Genomic DNA, 17,545 nt, shown 5'->3' on the forward strand with positions numbered 1-17,545 from the left:
CCCATTCCCCACTGTACCCTAACTTTGCATTATTTTGAAGCAATCCTCAATCATTATATCACTATATTCTCTTTGTTAAATAAGTATCACTTTCATACAAGAGTACAGCAAAGATTGTACAAAAATAATAAAATATTAGCAATCAGAATCCAGCATCATTTTAAGAATATTAAATCACTCAACTCAATAGCAAAAAACAAATAATCCAATTTTAAAATGGGCAAAAGATCTCAATAGACATTTCTCAAAAGAAGACACTCAAATGGCCAACAAGTATATGAATCAATGCTAAGCATCGCTAATCATCAGGGAAATGCAAATCAACATCATAATGAAATATCATCTGACCCCAGTTAAAATGGCTGTTATCAAAAAGACAGAAAATAACAAATGCTGTCAAGGATGCAGAGAAAGAGGAAAACTCATACACCATTGGTGGGAATATAAATTAGTACAGCAACTTTGGAAAACAGTGTGGAGGTTCCTCAAAAAACTAAAAATAGAACTACTATGTGATCTAGCAGTCTCACTGGGAGTATATCCAAATGAAAGGAAATCAGTATATTGAAGAGATATCTGCATTCCTATATTTATTGTAGCATTGTTCACAAGAACTGATATATGGAATCAACCTAAGTGTTCATCAGTAGATGAATGGATAAAGATGGGCCGGGCTGGTGGCTCAGGCCTGTAATCCTAGCACTTTGGGAGGCCAAGGCAGCCAGATCACTTGAGGCCAGGAGTTTGAGACCAGCCTGGCCAACATGGGGAAACAACATCTCTACTAAAAATACAACAGTTAACTGGGCGTGGTGGCGCATGCCTGTAATCCCAGCTACTAGGGAGGCTGAGGCACAAGAATCGCTTGAACCTGGGAGGTGGAGGTTGTAGTGAGTCGAGATCGTGCCACTGCACTCCAGCCTGGGTGACAGAGCAAGACTCTGTCTCAACAAAAAAAAAAGAAAGAAAATGTAGTATATATACACAATGGAATATTATTCAGCCATTGAGAAAAACAAAGCCCTGTCATTTGCAGCAACACAGATGGAAATAGATAGAATTAGAGAATGCTATGTTAAGTAAAATAAGCCAAGCACAGAAAGACAAACATCTCATGTTTTCACTCATAGATGGGAGCTAAAAAAAAGTGGATTTCATAGAGGTAGATGGTAAAATAGAATGGTGGTTACCAGAGGCTGTGTAGTAGGGGGTGGAGGGATGAAAGGAGGTTGGTTAATAGGTACAAAAATACTTTTATATAAAAAGAATAAGTTCTAGTGTTCAACAGCACAGTAGGGCAACTATAGTTAACAAGAACTTAAGAGTGTATTTCAAAATGCTTAGAAGAGAAGATTTGGAATGTTCCCAACACAAAGAAATTATAAATGTTAGAGGTAGTAGATATCCCATTCCCTTGATTTGATTATTACATGTTGCATGCATGTATCAAAAAACTCATATACTCCATTAATATATGCAGCTATTATGTGTCGATAACATTTTTTAATATTAAAAAATGTTAAATCATGACTGACAGGGATTTCTTCTAGGAAATTAAGGATGGCGAAGTATTAGGATATCTATTAATATTACTTACTATTAGGGAGATATGAATCTGTAGATGCTGAAAATTTGACAAATTTGACACTTATAGATAGCAATACATAGATACTTCTTTAACATGACAAAATATTCCTGTTTTAGCTAAAAGCAAGCATCATGCTTTATGGAGAAATTTTGGAAACGTTTCCACTAAAGTGAGAAAAAGACAAAGATGTGCCCCAGTATTTTTAAAATTTTTCAATTAAAGTATAAATTATATAAGATTTGTCATTATTATTATTATTTAATATTCTGTTAGGGAACTAACCTATGTAATTAGGCAATAAATAAAAATATTTACAGATGGCATATTTGTATACCCAGAAAACCCAAAAGAACAAACTAAAAAACTGCTACACACGAAAAGAGAATTTGATAAGATAGTCAGAGGTACAAAATAAGCAAAAAACAAACACTTTCATGTGTGCAAGCAACAACCAATTAGAAGATAGAAAGGAAGAACTACTCTGGGCCATGATGAAGTCACAGGACTGGATTTGCCCTGCCGGTGGTTTTCAGACATTGAACGTAGGCAGTGCAGGACAGATTCTTCAGAAAACTAATGACATAAGCTCTATGATTGCTGCAGCTTACTGTCTGGAGAGATTCAAGACTGCTGTGCAGAGAGGGAGCACCCAACTAGACCCTGGCAGTCTTCCTGAGTTGTGGAGACAGAGTTCAGAATTTGAGAAGGCCAAGGTAGACTTCACGGGGCTGATCGGGCACCGTGGCTCACCCTGTAACCCCAGCACTTTGGGAGACTGAGATGGGCGGATCACCTGAGATCAGGAGTTCAAGACCAGCCTGGTTAACATGGGGAAACTCCGTCTCTACTAAAAATACAAAAATTAGCCAGGTGTGGTGGTTGGTGCCTGTAATCTCAGCTACTTGGGAGGCTGAGGTAGGAGTATCACTTGAACGCAAGAGGCAGAGGTTGCACTGAGCTCTGCACTCCAGCCTGGGTAACAGAGCAAGACTCCATCTCAAAACAAACAAACAAACAAACAAAAACAGGGCTGAGAGGAGAGAGCTAAAGAGAGGGAGGGAGGGAAAGCTCTGGAGATTTGAGTTTTCATCTGAGAACTGATAAGCATGTGTGTGTTTGAGGAAAGTACCTGAGGCTGAGGACAGAAAGACACAGGCAAAAACATTCCAGCTCACACAGAGCTGGAAGTAGTTTTCCCATCTTCTAGAATGGAAAACTCTCTGATACTCTGGACATCAAATAGAGTGCACAGAAGGTGATTGTCTCTGGAATGGGGCCCAGATAGTACTAAATATAAGGCTGTTCTGGTCCACCCTAAGAAACTTAAAAGAGACCTTGGAAGAACCAAACCGTTTCCAAGTAATTTAACTGTCATCTGAGAGCAAAGCTAAAAAATATTTAAAGCATCCCAAAAAGTCCAGTGCCCAAGAATATAACATTTACAATGTCTGCATCCAGTCAAAGATCACCAGGCATACAGAGAATCAGGTCAAGTATGACATACAATGGGTAAGAAAAAGTAATCATAGAAACATATCTAGAAATGATGCAGGTGATGGTAGATAAGGACATCTCTGTATCTGTTGTCTATTGTTACATTTAAAATTTCCCCAACACTTAGTGACTTACAACATTTGGTATTTCACACGGTTTTTAAGGGTCAGGAATCTGGAAGCAGTTTAGCTGGGTGTTTCTGACTCATAGTCTCCTGATGGTACCATCAAGCTGTCAGCGGGGGCAGCAGGCATCTGAAGATTGGAATGGGGCTGGAGGATTCCAAACTCTCTCACGTGGCTGTTGGCAAAGAAGCCTCAGTTCCTCACTACATGGGCCTCTCCAAATGACTGTTCAAGACATGGCAGCTGCCTTCCCCAGAGCAAATGATCTAACGGGGAAAGAGAAAGAGTGACCAAGATGGAAGTGCATTTTTTTTTTTTTTTTTTTTTTGAGAGGGAGTCTCGCTCTGTCACCCAGGCTGGAGTGCGGTGGCCGGATCTCTGCTCACTGCAAGCTCCGCCTCCCGGGTTTACGCCATTCTCCTGCCTCAGCCTCCCGAGTAGCTGGGACTACAGGCACCCGCCACCTCGCCCGGCTAGTTTTTTGTATTGTTTTTCAGTAGAGACGGGGTTTCACTGTGTTAGCCAGGATGGTCTCGATCTCCTGACCTCGTGATCCACCCGTCTCGGCCTCCCAAAGTGCTGGGATTACAGGCTTGAGCCACCGCGCCCGGCCTGGAAGTGCATTGTTTTTTATAAGCTAATCTTAGAAATGGCATGCTACATTCTACCGGTCACACAGACCAACACTGGTAGAATACAGGAGGGGATTACCTACGGATCTGAATGTCAGGATGCGGAGCTCACGGAGGACCACTTTGGAGATTGGCCCATACTTCACGTGTTCAGGAAGGTAGAGGAAAGCATGAGCATTTTAAGAAGAGTAAGAGAAGAGATTTAAAAGACTCAAATTGAATTTTTAGAGATGAAAAATGCAATGACTAAAATGAAAAATACACTGGATGAGATTCACATGTATTTGGAAGCTCTGTTAATAAGTATGTAGATGTTTAGGACTGTTATGTCTTCTAGATGAACTGACCCCTCTATCATTATAAAATGACCCTCTTTATCTCTGGCAGAATTCCTTGCTCTGAAATCTACTTTGTCTGCTATTATTGTAGCAATTCCAGATTTCTTTTGATTAGTGTTATCATAATATATCCTTTTCCATCGTTTTAAACAAAAACTACTGCTGAAAAGAGAATCGATATAATTCATGCAGAATAAATCTACTCACTCCTCACCTTGAATATATCTGTTTTTGTTTAATTCAGACCTGCCAGCTTTTTATAAATGCTGCAGTTGACTCTCCTGCAATTGATTACCACATATCTCTAGCCCAGAGTGCTTTGCAAATCTGCCTGACACATCCTGAGCTGCAGAATGAAATTTGCTGTCAGCTTATTAAACAGACAAGACGAAGACAGCCACAGAATCAACCAGGACCATTGCAGGTAGATATTGATATTGATACATATACATGCAATTTAAAGTGATACTGTTTTTCTGATTGTAAGAATGATACACATTCAGCATAGACATTTGGAGAATACAAAAAGTGCAGAAGAAAAATAGGTATTAATATTTTGATGTCTACCTTTTTGGTTTATTTATATATTTATATGTTTATATATACATGTATGTATGTTGGTGTGTGCACACTCACAGTTTTTTATATTGCTGATGTTACAGTGTGCATACTACTTTTTTAAACTATAGAAAATAATCATTTCCCCTGTATCCTTAGACATTCTTCAAAACATTAATGGTCATGTTAACATTAAGTACTATACATTTAGGTTTTTCCAAATTTTTTCTATAATATATACCTCTACAGTAGACATCTTTGAACCTAAATGAGATGGAGTTTCACTCTTATTGCCCAGGCTGGAGTGCAATGGCACAATCTCGGCTCACTGCAACCTCCACCTCCTGGGTTCAGCAATTCTCCTGCCTCAACCTCCCAAGTAACTGAGATTACAGGCATGTGCCAACACTCGTGGCTAATTTTGTATTTTTAGTAGAGATGGGGTTTCACCATGTTGGTCAGGCTGGCCTTGAACTCCTGACCTCAGGTGATCCACCCACCCCGGCCTCCCAAAGTACTGGGATTACAGGCGTGAGCCACCGCACCCACCAGGAACCTAAATCTTGTGGACAGGTCCAGCAAATTCCTTTGAACTCATTTTTAGAATTTTCCTATATCTTCAACAACATTCAGTATATTTTAAATTCTTAACAGGTAAAAAAATGTTATTTCACTATTGAATCAGAATGCTTTTATTAGTGCAGTTGAATACATTTTTCAGGTGTTTGGTAGTCATCTGTGTTTACTCTTCAATGAACACCTGTTTTTATCTTTGTATTTTGACTCCCTGTTAGCCACAGGATAAATCAGAAATTTCTTACCTTAGCATATAGGACTCTCAGGGTTGGATCCAGGTTTGTGAGACTTGAAGCTTATACAGTTTGGAAAATGCTCTTTAAGACAAAGACTTGAAAATGGATGACTTTTGCATATTTTAGAAATCATATGACCATGTAAACGCAGTTAATAAGGCCTTTCCCAGGACCTGTGCCCAAGAGGGAATCTGAAGCTTAAGTTTCACCTGCATCAAGAACACTTCATAATCTGGCTCCACTGGCCCCTCCTTCTCCACTTCCTGCCTCCAGCAGACAGTGAATGAACAAATACGCCCCATCCTTCAAACACACTCCGCCTTTGCAATATTCTCCACCTTGCACCTGATGGTATTCCTGTTACCTGGATCCCTCCTCTTCCTTCCCTCCCATAGACTTTATAGCCCAGCCCAAGCAACATATTCCCTGTGATCCCTTCTCTGACTCCACAAGAAGTTAGTCATTCCTTCCATTGGTTATGCTTTAAAAAGTTAATACATGTTGTATTATAATTTACTGTTTAAATATATAACTGTCTCCTACTAGACTGTACACTCCTTAAGGGCAGGGACAATGCCTATTTCTCCCTCTTTTTTAATATAACGTTTTAAAAATGACTGAAAATTATATATAACAAGGACAAAGAAGATCTGTATCCTACTTTTACATTTATGTACTCTAATGAGTTTGTCTAATGCTTAACATTTTTTAACAAATGCAGTGTTTTATAGGATAAAGAAATAAAATTTTTTTTGTTGTTGTTTGAAGACATTTTTTTACCTTGTTTAGTGGTCGAGCATTAACCACCATGTTCTTCAGAAGAGAATTCTGCTGTAACATGTTTTATACTTCCTCGAAAAAATATAGAAAGGAGAATACAGAACAGAGCAAAGGAAAAATAAAAATCACATATATTGCTGTTACCTAAAGATAACCTCCGTTAATATTTTTATACTTGCCCCTTATTTATGTATGTAGATACGTACGCATGTGTAGGTAGAGTGGTTTTGATTTAGGGCATGTGTTTTTTACTGTTTTGCAATCTACCTTTCTCAAAACTATTACTTGTATTTCAATGAATGAGTAAATACATAAGTGAACAAAAAGGAAACAATGTTTCTAATCTTTGAGTGTGATGTCAAAAAGGAGCATGTGTCTGCTTCTGCCTTGGTTCCTCTGTTGTAGATAACCATATACACAACTAGATGGATCATAGATCTGACCCAGTGTAGAGTTTTTTGTTTTTAACCTATAATAAATGCTGTAAACAGATCATGCATATGTGAAAGAAACAAAACGTTTTTGGGTTAAGAGAGACTATCATCAGCCCATTACACTCACTCTGATGTGGATCTCTGACTGGCACGTGGTATCTAACCTATGGTGCTTCTTCCTGCCCAGGGCTGGCAGCTCTTGGCACTCTGCGTTGGGCTCTTCCTTCCCCATCATCCTTTCCTGTGGCTCCTCAGGCTTCACCTAAAGAGGAATGCAGATTCCAGGTGTGCAGAATACTAGCCAGCTGAACTGTTTATGTGGTCTCTGAAAGTCTACGATAAATCATAAGTATTTAATGATCTGCCAGGTACATTTTTAGAAGAACGTATGAAACAAATATTGGTACAGGAAGCCTTTGGTTATTAATGTGGAACTAGGAAAATACTTCCTTTGTTATGTTAAATCTCTTAGGGAAGATTGCAATAAATACTTGAAAAACTGACAGAGAGTATTTTTAAGTGAAAAATATTTGCATTTCAAGTATGAATGACTTAGCATTAGTGGGTGTTCATTCAATAAAAGCAACTATTTTGTTTCCGTAGTTTTCCCTTTTACTATTTTTCTCCACATTAAATTCTTTTATGTGAACAATTTCCCCCATGGTCTTTTCTCCTTTTCTAATTGGATGTATTTGAGTTACTTCAGAATTGTTACTCCTTTGAAAAACACATTTAAAGTTCAACTTCCAGAACGGCTTTCTTACTCTGGGACCCAGGTCACTCAGCCAAGGCTTATCCAGGGTCATTTTGTCCACCAAGAGGTTTGCGTCAGGTTGCTTAAATAAACTCTTGGACTAAAACAAACACAGTAAAAGAAACAAACAAATAAACAAACCGAATTTGGAAGCAATAGGAAAATATTCTACAGTTCATAATACATTTTGGGGCCTCTGTGATCAAGGTCATCTGTGATCAAGATCATGTCATTTCAGTTGCAGTCACTGAGGAGCCCCTAGACCAAGGATCTGCCTACAGGGCACTTGAATACAAACATATTTGACAGGTGTTATCAATCTGCTTGAATAAGCAGTAAAATATATGTATAACAAACAAGGGCAAATAAGATCTCTATCCAACTTTTACATTTATTTACTCAAATGAGTTTGTCTAATGCTTAACATTTTTTAACAAATGCAGTGTTTTTTACAGAATAAAGAAAGAAAACATTTTTATTTTTGTTTGAAGATTTTCTTTTTCTTTTTTTTTTTTTTTTTTTTTTGAGACAGGGTCTTGCTCTGTCACTTAGGCTGGAGTATAGTGGCACATTCTTGGCTCACTGCAACCTCCATCTCCAAGGTTCAAGTGATTCTCTTGCCTCAGTCTCCCAAGTAGCTGGGACTACATGCGTGTGCCACCATACCTACCTAATTTTTTGTATTTTTAATAAAGACAGGGTTTCACCATGTTGACAAGGCTGGTCTTGAACTCCTGACCTCAGGTGATCTGCCCGCCTCAGCTTCCCAAATTGCTAGGATTACAGGCATGAACCACCACATCTGGCCTGAAGGCATTTTCTTTTTTTTTTTCTTTGCCTTGTTTAGTGGTCAAGCATTAACCACCATGTTCTTCAGAAGAGAATTCTGCTGTAACATGTTTTTATAGGTTACTCTCTACTATTCTTCATGCAATTGCTTTCTTTATATTTGTTAATATTAAATCACTATATATTGACTTATGACTGGTAATTTTAAATTCAGCTTGTGACTATAATAATACAGTAAAGATGAATGCTTTTTGGGGCGGTTTGAGTGAGGCAGTTACAAAAATAAAGAAGTTGGAATTTGAGGAAAGTTACAGCAGTTTAGTATTATCATTCAAAAAAAGTTACTGTCAAAATTAGCCTAATACATTGTGATAATGTACAAGGGATGCTTTCTTAATGGTTGCACATATTAGGTTGTCAATTAAATTTATTCTTAGATTTTATCTTAAGTTTTGTATTACAGGACAGAATTTGGAAAATATGCCATTTACTGCCAGCGTTGTGTAGAAAGAACGCAACAAAATGGTGACAGAGAAGCAAGACCCTCAAGGATGGAAATTCTTTCAACTCTTCTCCGAAACCCTTATCACCATTCTTTGCCCTTTAGTATACCGGTGCACTTCATGAATGGGATATACCAGGTAGGTTACCTGATGAAAATATGCTTAGCCGACAATCCTATGTGCAACCTCTGTTATAGGGAACAGAGACTTCTCTGCCTACTTTTGTTAGCACCTGTCAGTGACAAACATGAAAATACATTAGACTTACTATCAGAACAGCTGAGTTTTGAAACAGTTTTGCTACAAAGGATTCGCACTAATAACAAATCCATATTGAACCGAATAAGGGATGGGCTTCACTGCCATTATGATTCTGATGGACAGAAAAATCAAAAACATTTTGGTTGGGGCTTTTTCCCATCAGTACACCTGCTAGGTGTGGAAATAATTACTGACACTGGGTGTGTACAATTTTAGCCTCTTTTAAAATCTCCAAATCTCAGAAATTATCTGGGAAGACTTCACTGGGCCCTTCCAGTTCTCAGATCTAGATGCTTGCTTATTAATTGAAGCAAACATGTTCCCAAACTAGCAATTAGTCTTTGTAACTATATGCCTTTTATCACAGAATTCAGATACTTAACTGCCTATTAAAGAAACAAACATTAAATACATAAAAGTGTTCATTTATTTAAACGTATTTCTGGTTTATTTTCTTCCATTTGATTAAAGATTGCATATTGTACTATAGTTCTTGGTTTGCTTCTAATGAGTAAGCATAATATCTTTGCAAAATATTTATAGCTGTCAGTTGATCATTCTATTTTAGATTGATGTCTGTTTGCTGAAGCCAAGATTTTTGAGTTGTTCAGCAAGCTAATTGCTGAGGTAACCTTGTTAATTTTCTCCAGAGGAGCTTTGGAAAAAAAATTAAAGCACCTAGGAAAATATGTTATCATTAATCATGCATCAAGTATGCTCTGTTTCATCCTCAAAATCTCAGTTTGAAACTATATATTTCTTATTAAGAGAACTGTTTTGTTACTTCTGTCTAGGTAGTTGGTTTTGACGCATCTACCACAGTGGAAGAATTTTTGAATACTTTGAACCAGGACACAGGAATGAGGAAACCAGCACAGTCTGGATTTGCATTGTTCACTGACGATCCTTCTGGCAGAGATTTAGAGCACTGTCTTCAAGGAAACATTAAGGTGAAACCAAGTCCTTTTTATGAGCCAAGCCCAATGAACAGCAAAGAAGCTGCTCTTTACAAGAAGAGTACACTTTGCAAGAAGTTTAGTTTAGGAGTTTTCCAAAAATTTAACCAATCTAATCTCCATGATAAGAAAAAAAATGCAGGACTTTGTTAAACTCATAGAATTCTTAATACACAATCTCTACATTTATACATTCCATATTAAAGAGAGGAAAAGTGTTAATAATGGAAACGATACTCTAAATATTAGGAGACTAAGGGTAGATATGTAGAAGTGCTAATAAAATGACTTTCCTTTTTTTTTTTTCATTTATTCAGCAATACTTACTAAACTGTTTTATCTCTTACCAAACTATTGTTATCTCAGGGGCTGACTGGACTCTGTGGTTAATACAAAAGGACCAGAAATAGTCCCTGCCCACAATGAACTTAAAATTTGCTTAGGGAAGAGCAACCTTATACACAGATAACCTTGAACTAGAGTTGAAAGTGATAAGTTTTAAGAGTGCTGTGAACTTTGCACAGAAAGAGGGAGATTAAGTTCAGCATTGGGAGTTAGGGAAGGCCTGAGCTGGAAATGAAAAATGGTTTAGGAAACAGACCTGTGGCCGGGTGCAGTGGCTTACACTTGTAATCCAAGCACTTTGGGAGGCTGGGGCAGGTGGATCATTTGAGGCCAGGAGTTTGAGACCAGCTTGGGGAGCATGGCAAAAACCAGTCTCTACTAAAAATACAAAAATTAGCCAGGCACGGTGCCGCATGCCTGTCGTCCCAGCTACTCTGGAAGCTGAGGCACTAGACTCTCTTGAGCCCATGAGGTCAAGGCTGCAGTGAGCCGTGATCACTCCATTGCACTCCAGCCTGGGCGACAGAGCAAGACTGTCTCAAAAAAAAAAAAAAGAAAAGAAAGAAAGAAAACAGACCTGTGGAAATGAAAAGGGAGGGATTTTAAAAGAATCTTTTCCAGATCATAGTAAAATAACTTTAATAGAGCTTCCATTTAGTATTGGCAATAATATATATAAAATTAGGCCAGTGCGGTGGCTCATGCCTGTAATCCCAGCACTTTGGGAGGCTAAGGCAGGCAGATCATTTGAGGTCAGGAGTTCAAGACCAGCCTGATCAATGTGGTGAAACGCTGTCTCTACTAAAAATACAAAAATAATTAACCAGGCATGGTGGCAGGGGCCCGTAGTCTCAGCTACTCAGGAGGCTAAGGCGGGAGAATCACTTGAACCCAGGAGGCAGAGGTTGTAGTGAGCTGAGATCGTGCCACTGTACTTCACCCTGGGCGGCACAGTGAGACTCCATCTCAATTAGAAAAAAAAAAATAGAATTATAGAACCACAAGGGACCTTAGAGAAACAATGCACTTATTTTGCAAATGAAAAAACTGAGGCTTAGAGAGGGAAATGAGTTACCCAAAATCAAATAGCTAGACCTGGGTCTAGACCCTTTCCATAAATTATATTTCTGATTTCTTTGGTATAACTTTACTTATTACAATCTTTTTGAACTCGGAAGGTGAAAAAGTTACTTCTTTAGTGACCGAATCATGAAAAAATCCCTGGAATCTTCTTGTTTCCAGTTTCAGGCAGTCATACACTAAGATCTCTTTTTGAGTAAAAAATGCATGGCCACAGTCCAGAGTTAATGTGTGTCTGAAAGGGTAAGTGGACCAAAGAGCAATTTATAATGACATCCTAAACTCAGAGCCGCACAGAGGCTGAAAACAAAAAGCTTGAGTATATTTGGTTTGATCATATTAATGGAAAAATTTCAGTCTGCAGCGCACACTTGTCTTCAAAAAATGCTGATTTGAAAAGTACTGTAAATCTCAATTTTCCACTTCCTTTGTAGATTTGTGACATTATTTCCAAATGGGAACAGGCTTCCAAAGAACAGCAGCCTGGAAAATGTGAAGGTACAAGGACTGTTCGTCTGACATACAAAAACAGGTGTGTAATACGCATCCAGATGCCGAAGCATGAGTATACAATATGTTCAAATAATACAGGTGTGTAATATGCATCCAGATGCCGAAGCATGAGTATACAATATGTTCAAATAATACAGGTGTGTAATACGCATCCAGATGCCGAAGCATGAGTATACAATATGTTCAAATAATACAGGTGTGTAATACGCATCCAGATGCCGAAGCATGAGTATACAATATGTTCAAATAATACAGGTGTGTAATACGCATCCAGATGCCGAAGGATGAGTATGCAATATGTTCAAATAATACAGGTGTGTAATACGCATCCAGATGCCGAAGGATGAGTATGCAATATGTTCAAATAATACAGGTGTGTAATACGCATCCAGATGCCGAAGCATGAGTATACAATATGTTCAAATAATACAGGTGTGTAATACTGCATCCAGATGCCGAAGCATGAGTATGCAATATGTTCAAATAATACAGGTGTGTAATACTGCATCCAGATGCTGAAGGATGAGTATACAATATGTTCAAATAATACAGGTGTGTAATATGCATCCAGATGCCGAAGCATGAGTATACAATATGTTCAAATAATACAGGTGTGTAATACGCATCCAGATGCCGAAGGATGAGTATGCAATATGTTCAAATAATACAGGTGTGTAATACGCATCCAGATGCCGAAGGATGAGTATGCAATATGTTCAAATAATACAGGTGTGTAATACGCATCCAGATGCCGAAGCATGAGTATACAATATGTTCAGATAATACAGGTGTGTAATACTGCATCCAGATGCCAAAGCATGAGTATGCAATATGTTCAAATAATACAGGTGTGTAATACTGCATCCAGATGCTGAAGGATGAGTATACAATATGTTCAAATAATACAGGTGTGTAATATGCATCCAGATGACGAAGGATGAGTATACAATATGTTCAAATAATACAGGTGTGTAATACTGCATCCAGATGCCGAAGTATGAATATACAATATGTTCAAATAATGCACCTACTATTTACCTTTCTCTTGAATGCCTTAAAAATTATTTATTTGTAAGTTTGTCTTTCTATAAATGATAACTCTGTTTCTATAGGAAAAAAACTTGTCATGTAAAGTTTTGTTTCTAATTCTAGTCTCTTAATGTCATAAAGAATTGTATTTTATAAAAATATGCTTTTAGACAAAGATTAGAAACACTAGGTCTCAGCTGAGCACGGTGGCTCACACCTGTAATCCTAGCACTTTGGGAGGCCAAGGTGGGCAGATCACCTGAGGTCAGGAGTTCGAGACCAGCCTAGCCAACATGGCAAAACCCCACCTCTACTAAAAATACAAAAATTAGCCAGGTGTGGTGGCATGGGCCTGTAATCCCAGCTACTCAGACAGCTGAGGTGGGAGGATCACCTGAGCCCAGGAGGTTGAGACTGCAGTGAGCCATGATTGTGCCACTGCACTCCACACTCCAGCCTGGGCAACAGAGTGAAACCCTGTCTCAAAACAAACAAAAAATACATACACACACAAGCATAGAAACTACAGAAAAAAATAGCTGCTCTCTCAGAGTAGTTGATACAAGCATGCATTTTTCACTTTCATAATTTCCTTTAATAGTATTATTACATTTTTCATAAAGACTGAATACTTCAGCACCCTACTACAGATCTGTAGTAAGAAGAGATACCTATGTTTCTTTGGGAGGCCGAGGCGGGTGGATCACGAGGTCAGGAGATCGATACCACCCTGGCTAACATGATGAAACCCCGTCTCTATTAAAAATGCAAAAAATTAGCCGGCTGTGGTGGTGGGCGCTTGTATTCCCAGCTACTCAGGAGGCTGAGGCAGGAGAATGGCGTGAACCCGGGAGGCGGAGCTTGCAGTGAGCTGAGATCACGCCACTGCACTCCAGCCTGGGTGACAGAGCGAGACTCTGTCTCAAAATATATATATATATATAAATAAATAAATAAAAAGAAGAGATACCTATGTTTGCCTCAGTCTTTTGGAAGTCATATATTCTTTATACTCATATTTATTCCTTCTCAGTCTTTCATTCTCATTTTTCTCTTTCTTTCTGCCTCTCTCTCTCTCTTTCTCTCTTGGTGTTCACCGAGCTTCAACTGTAAGGCCTATCACTTAGCTAGATGCTATGAATAAAATTGTAATAAATACAGACAGACCCAGTCCCTGATCTTTTGGAATCTACAGGTTAGCGAGGAAGACTACTGTTGGGCATATCCTCACTCTAATGAGTGTGTAATGATACAGTACCTTCTCTGAAGGGAGAGAGAGGTACTGTGAGGGCACACAACAGTGAGCCTGACCTAGATGGGAGACCTCGGGAAACTTCTTTGAGGAAATGATGTTTACACCAAGTTCAGAGGGAGATGGGATTGGGAACATCAAAATGCATAGAAAAGAATGTTCAAAGGCCCAAAGGCCTGTCGAGGGAGGCTGCTCAGCTTGTGTCAGGAATTGAGAAAATGCCAGAGAATCCAGGGCACACACTGTCTCTATGGATAAAATGGTAATGTACTTTGGCACGTAGTCAGGAACCAGATTTCCTTTCTTTCTTTTTAAATATTTTCATTTCTTTCATGTATTAGCAAAAGATAGTACTTAATAAACACTGTTAACTGACCAGCTCACATTAATTATAACAAAATAATGCTATTTTGCTGCTTTTATTTGAGTCTTATACCCTGTAAATTCAGGAATCTATAAAATGTTAGACCTAGAGCCTGGTGGAATTATTGGAGTCGTACTCAGAGGCCTCTTTTTGAAAGATGTTCAGACTTAAAATTGGAATGTAAGAATTGAAGGCACTATGTACCATAAAGGATGTAATAGCCGTTGATCCACTTTAAAATTTCTTGTTCTAATAGTCTGTCCCACAGAAATACCCAGATAAGGGGCAGAGTATTCCAGTATGTCCCAGTATCTTCCTTGTCATATTTTTGACATATTCTTTGTCAATGTTTTTGTGAAAAATTTGGGACAGACACTTACATGTTTATTAATAGGGAGATCAATTAAATAAATATGGCACATTCATATTTTGGACTCTTCTCTCATCCAGTTGGCCACTTAAAAGGCCACCCAGTATTTGAACAGACTCTGTTGATCTGAATAAATGGTGGTAGTGAACACTGGAGCTTCTTTATTCAGGGGCTCATGAGCTGTGACGATTTGCCAGAGGTTCAAGTAACAAGAAAGTGACTATTAATCTTTGGTATCTAAGGTTTTAAAATCATACATTCCTAGAGATAAGCAATATTGCATAGATATTGGAAATCTAATAGGCATCACCTCTGGAGGGACCTGTTTCCCTTGAGGGCAACCTTTATCAATGTATCAATGGCCCTTTGGTGACTGGTGAGGACAGCAGGCTACGAGACTTGGACCCTCTAGATTATTATTGTAGTTCTGTTTAATGTGGAGCAGTAGTTCCCAACGTGGGCCCCACACTAGCAGCCTCAGGACCACGTGGAACATGTTAGAAATGCAAATCATTGGGCCCCACTTCAGACCCACTGAGTCAGAATTTTTGGGGGTGGAGCCCAGGAGTCCGTGTTTTGACAGCTCTCCAGATAATTCTTCCATGTGCTGGGTTTTGAGAAGCACTGACCTAAAGGTCGTCATCGCTGCCCCTGCCTTTTGACCTCAGCCTTTGTAGAAGGAGCCAGCTCCTGGACCTGGCCTGCCAGAGACGTTTATGGAGAAGAGGTTCAGGCATTCTCTTTTATTTTATTTTTTATTTTTTTATTTTTTTTGAGACGGAGCTTCCCTCTTGTCGCCCAGGCTGGAGTGCAGTGGCGCGATCTCAGCTCACTGCAACCTCTACCTCCCAGGTTCAAGCGATTCTCCTGCCTCAGCCTCCTGAATAGCTAGGATTACAGGTGCCTGCCACCACACTAGCTAATTTTTGTATTTTTAGTAGAGACAGGGTTTCACCATGTTGGCCAGGCAGGTATTGAACTCCTGACCTCAGGTGATCCACCCGCCTTAGCCTCCCAAAGTGCTGGGATTACCGGCGTGAGCCACTGCACCTGGCCAAGACTATTCCTAATAATCTTATGAATGCTTATGAAATCTTATGAATTCCTAAACCTTATGAATGCTTAATACATACGAACTCTGATGATCATGGCTATGATTGGAACTGAAGTGAAATTTGGATACAATTTGGATATGAAAGACAGATTTAAAAAATGCTTCAAGTCTAACAAACACCACGAGGAAGGACAAAGAGAGTCGTGAATACAAATTTTTGGTTGACAATTGGTTGAGTTTATCCAAAGACCTGGGATCAGTAGAAAGGAATGTCTGGGTTGGGATAAGAGGTTGTGGAGTCCTCACTTCAAGTTGTTCTGCCTTTCTAGACCAAACCAGTGGATTTCTTAAGTGTATTTGATTGATGTCTCGTGCCTCCCTAAAATGTGTAAAACCAAGCAGCACCCCGACCACCTTGGGCACATGTTCTCAGGACCTCCTGAGGTCTCTGGCACAGGCCATGGTCACTCATATTTGACTCAGAATAAATCTCTTCAAAAAAAATTTTTTTTTTGAAAAAGAGAGAGTTGTGAATAACAGATGATGATTACCTTGTTTAAAAATAAAACCTCATGACAATGTCTTTGACATCAGGAAAAAAAGTAACTCAACTGAAAGGCTTAATTTTTAACAGTACTCTGAAATGGCTGGATAGCCACAGCTATGAGAAAGTACTGTTTCTAAACATGGCCATGCTTTGCATGTGTTTATAAGTAGCTTAGAAAATGAGCCCTAATTTCTAGTGATACAGTTAGGAGGGAACCTTGCTGTGACCTGTCACACAGCCAAGGACCTGATTCTTCATCTGCCAAGCAGCATGGTAATAAACAAAGCTAAAATATCAATCCTCTTTATCATGGAATTTTAAATTGATATTTAGCAAGTGATAGAATTTTAATTATTTAGATTCAGGTATGAAAGATCTAATTAATCGGTTTTGAACTTGTTCTCATAGACAACCGCTAGCAACTAACATTTAAATTCTATTCACAGTTAAGCTTCTTATTTAATTTGATTTCTCACTGTGTTTTTGAAGTTGTAAGAGCCAAGGCATGTTTTTAACAAAACTGGCCACAGCCAAGAAGTTTAAGCCAAGAAATGGAGTTTATCCCATTTCTCCTAGCTATGTTCACACTAAAAATCATTGCAGGATCAAGAGACTTTCATGTGGACCGGGCACGGTGGCTCACGCCTGTAATCCCAGCACTTTGGGATCCGAGGTGGGCGGATCACCTGAGGTCAGGAGTTCAAGACCAGCCTGGCCAACATGGTGAAACCTTGTCTCTACTAAAAATACAAAAATTAGCTGGGCGTGGTGGCATGTGCCTGTAGTCCCAGCTACATGGCAGACTGGGGCAGGAGAATCGCAGGAACCCAGGAGGCAGAGGTTGCGGTGAGCCAAGATCATGCCACTGCACTCCAGTCTGGGTTGTAACAGAGCAGGACTCCATCTCAAAAAAGAAAAGAGACTCTTGTGATTCCAGAGACCTCTGGAGAATACTACTACTAGTACT

General features: G+C 39.0%; 1 protein-coding gene across 3 annotated transcripts in view; it reads left to right on the forward strand.

The window, feature by feature from the left end:
• Positions 1-17,545, forward strand: part of PLEKHH2 (pleckstrin homology, MyTH4 and FERM domain containing H2) — a 130,924-nt gene that overhangs the window by 94,247 nt on the left and 19,132 nt on the right. For all 3 annotated transcript variants that reach the window (XM_038006869.2, XM_073022943.1, XM_038006870.2), the window contains 5 exons: positions 4,422-4,601; positions 6,949-7,046; positions 8,768-8,945; positions 9,863-10,018; positions 11,884-11,981. In XM_038006869.2, coding sequence (XP_037862797.2) covers positions 4,422-4,601; positions 6,949-7,046; positions 8,768-8,945; positions 9,863-10,018; positions 11,884-11,981 — 710 coding nt within the window. The remainder of the gene's footprint in view (positions 1-4,421; positions 4,602-6,948; positions 7,047-8,767; positions 8,946-9,862; positions 10,019-11,883; positions 11,982-17,545) is intronic.

Source organism: Chlorocebus sabaeus, chromosome 14, assembly GCF_047675955.1.
Source record: "Chlorocebus sabaeus isolate Y175 chromosome 14, mChlSab1.0.hap1, whole genome shotgun sequence".
Classification (NCBI taxonomy): Eukaryota; Metazoa; Chordata; class Mammalia; order Primates; family Cercopithecidae; genus Chlorocebus; species Chlorocebus sabaeus.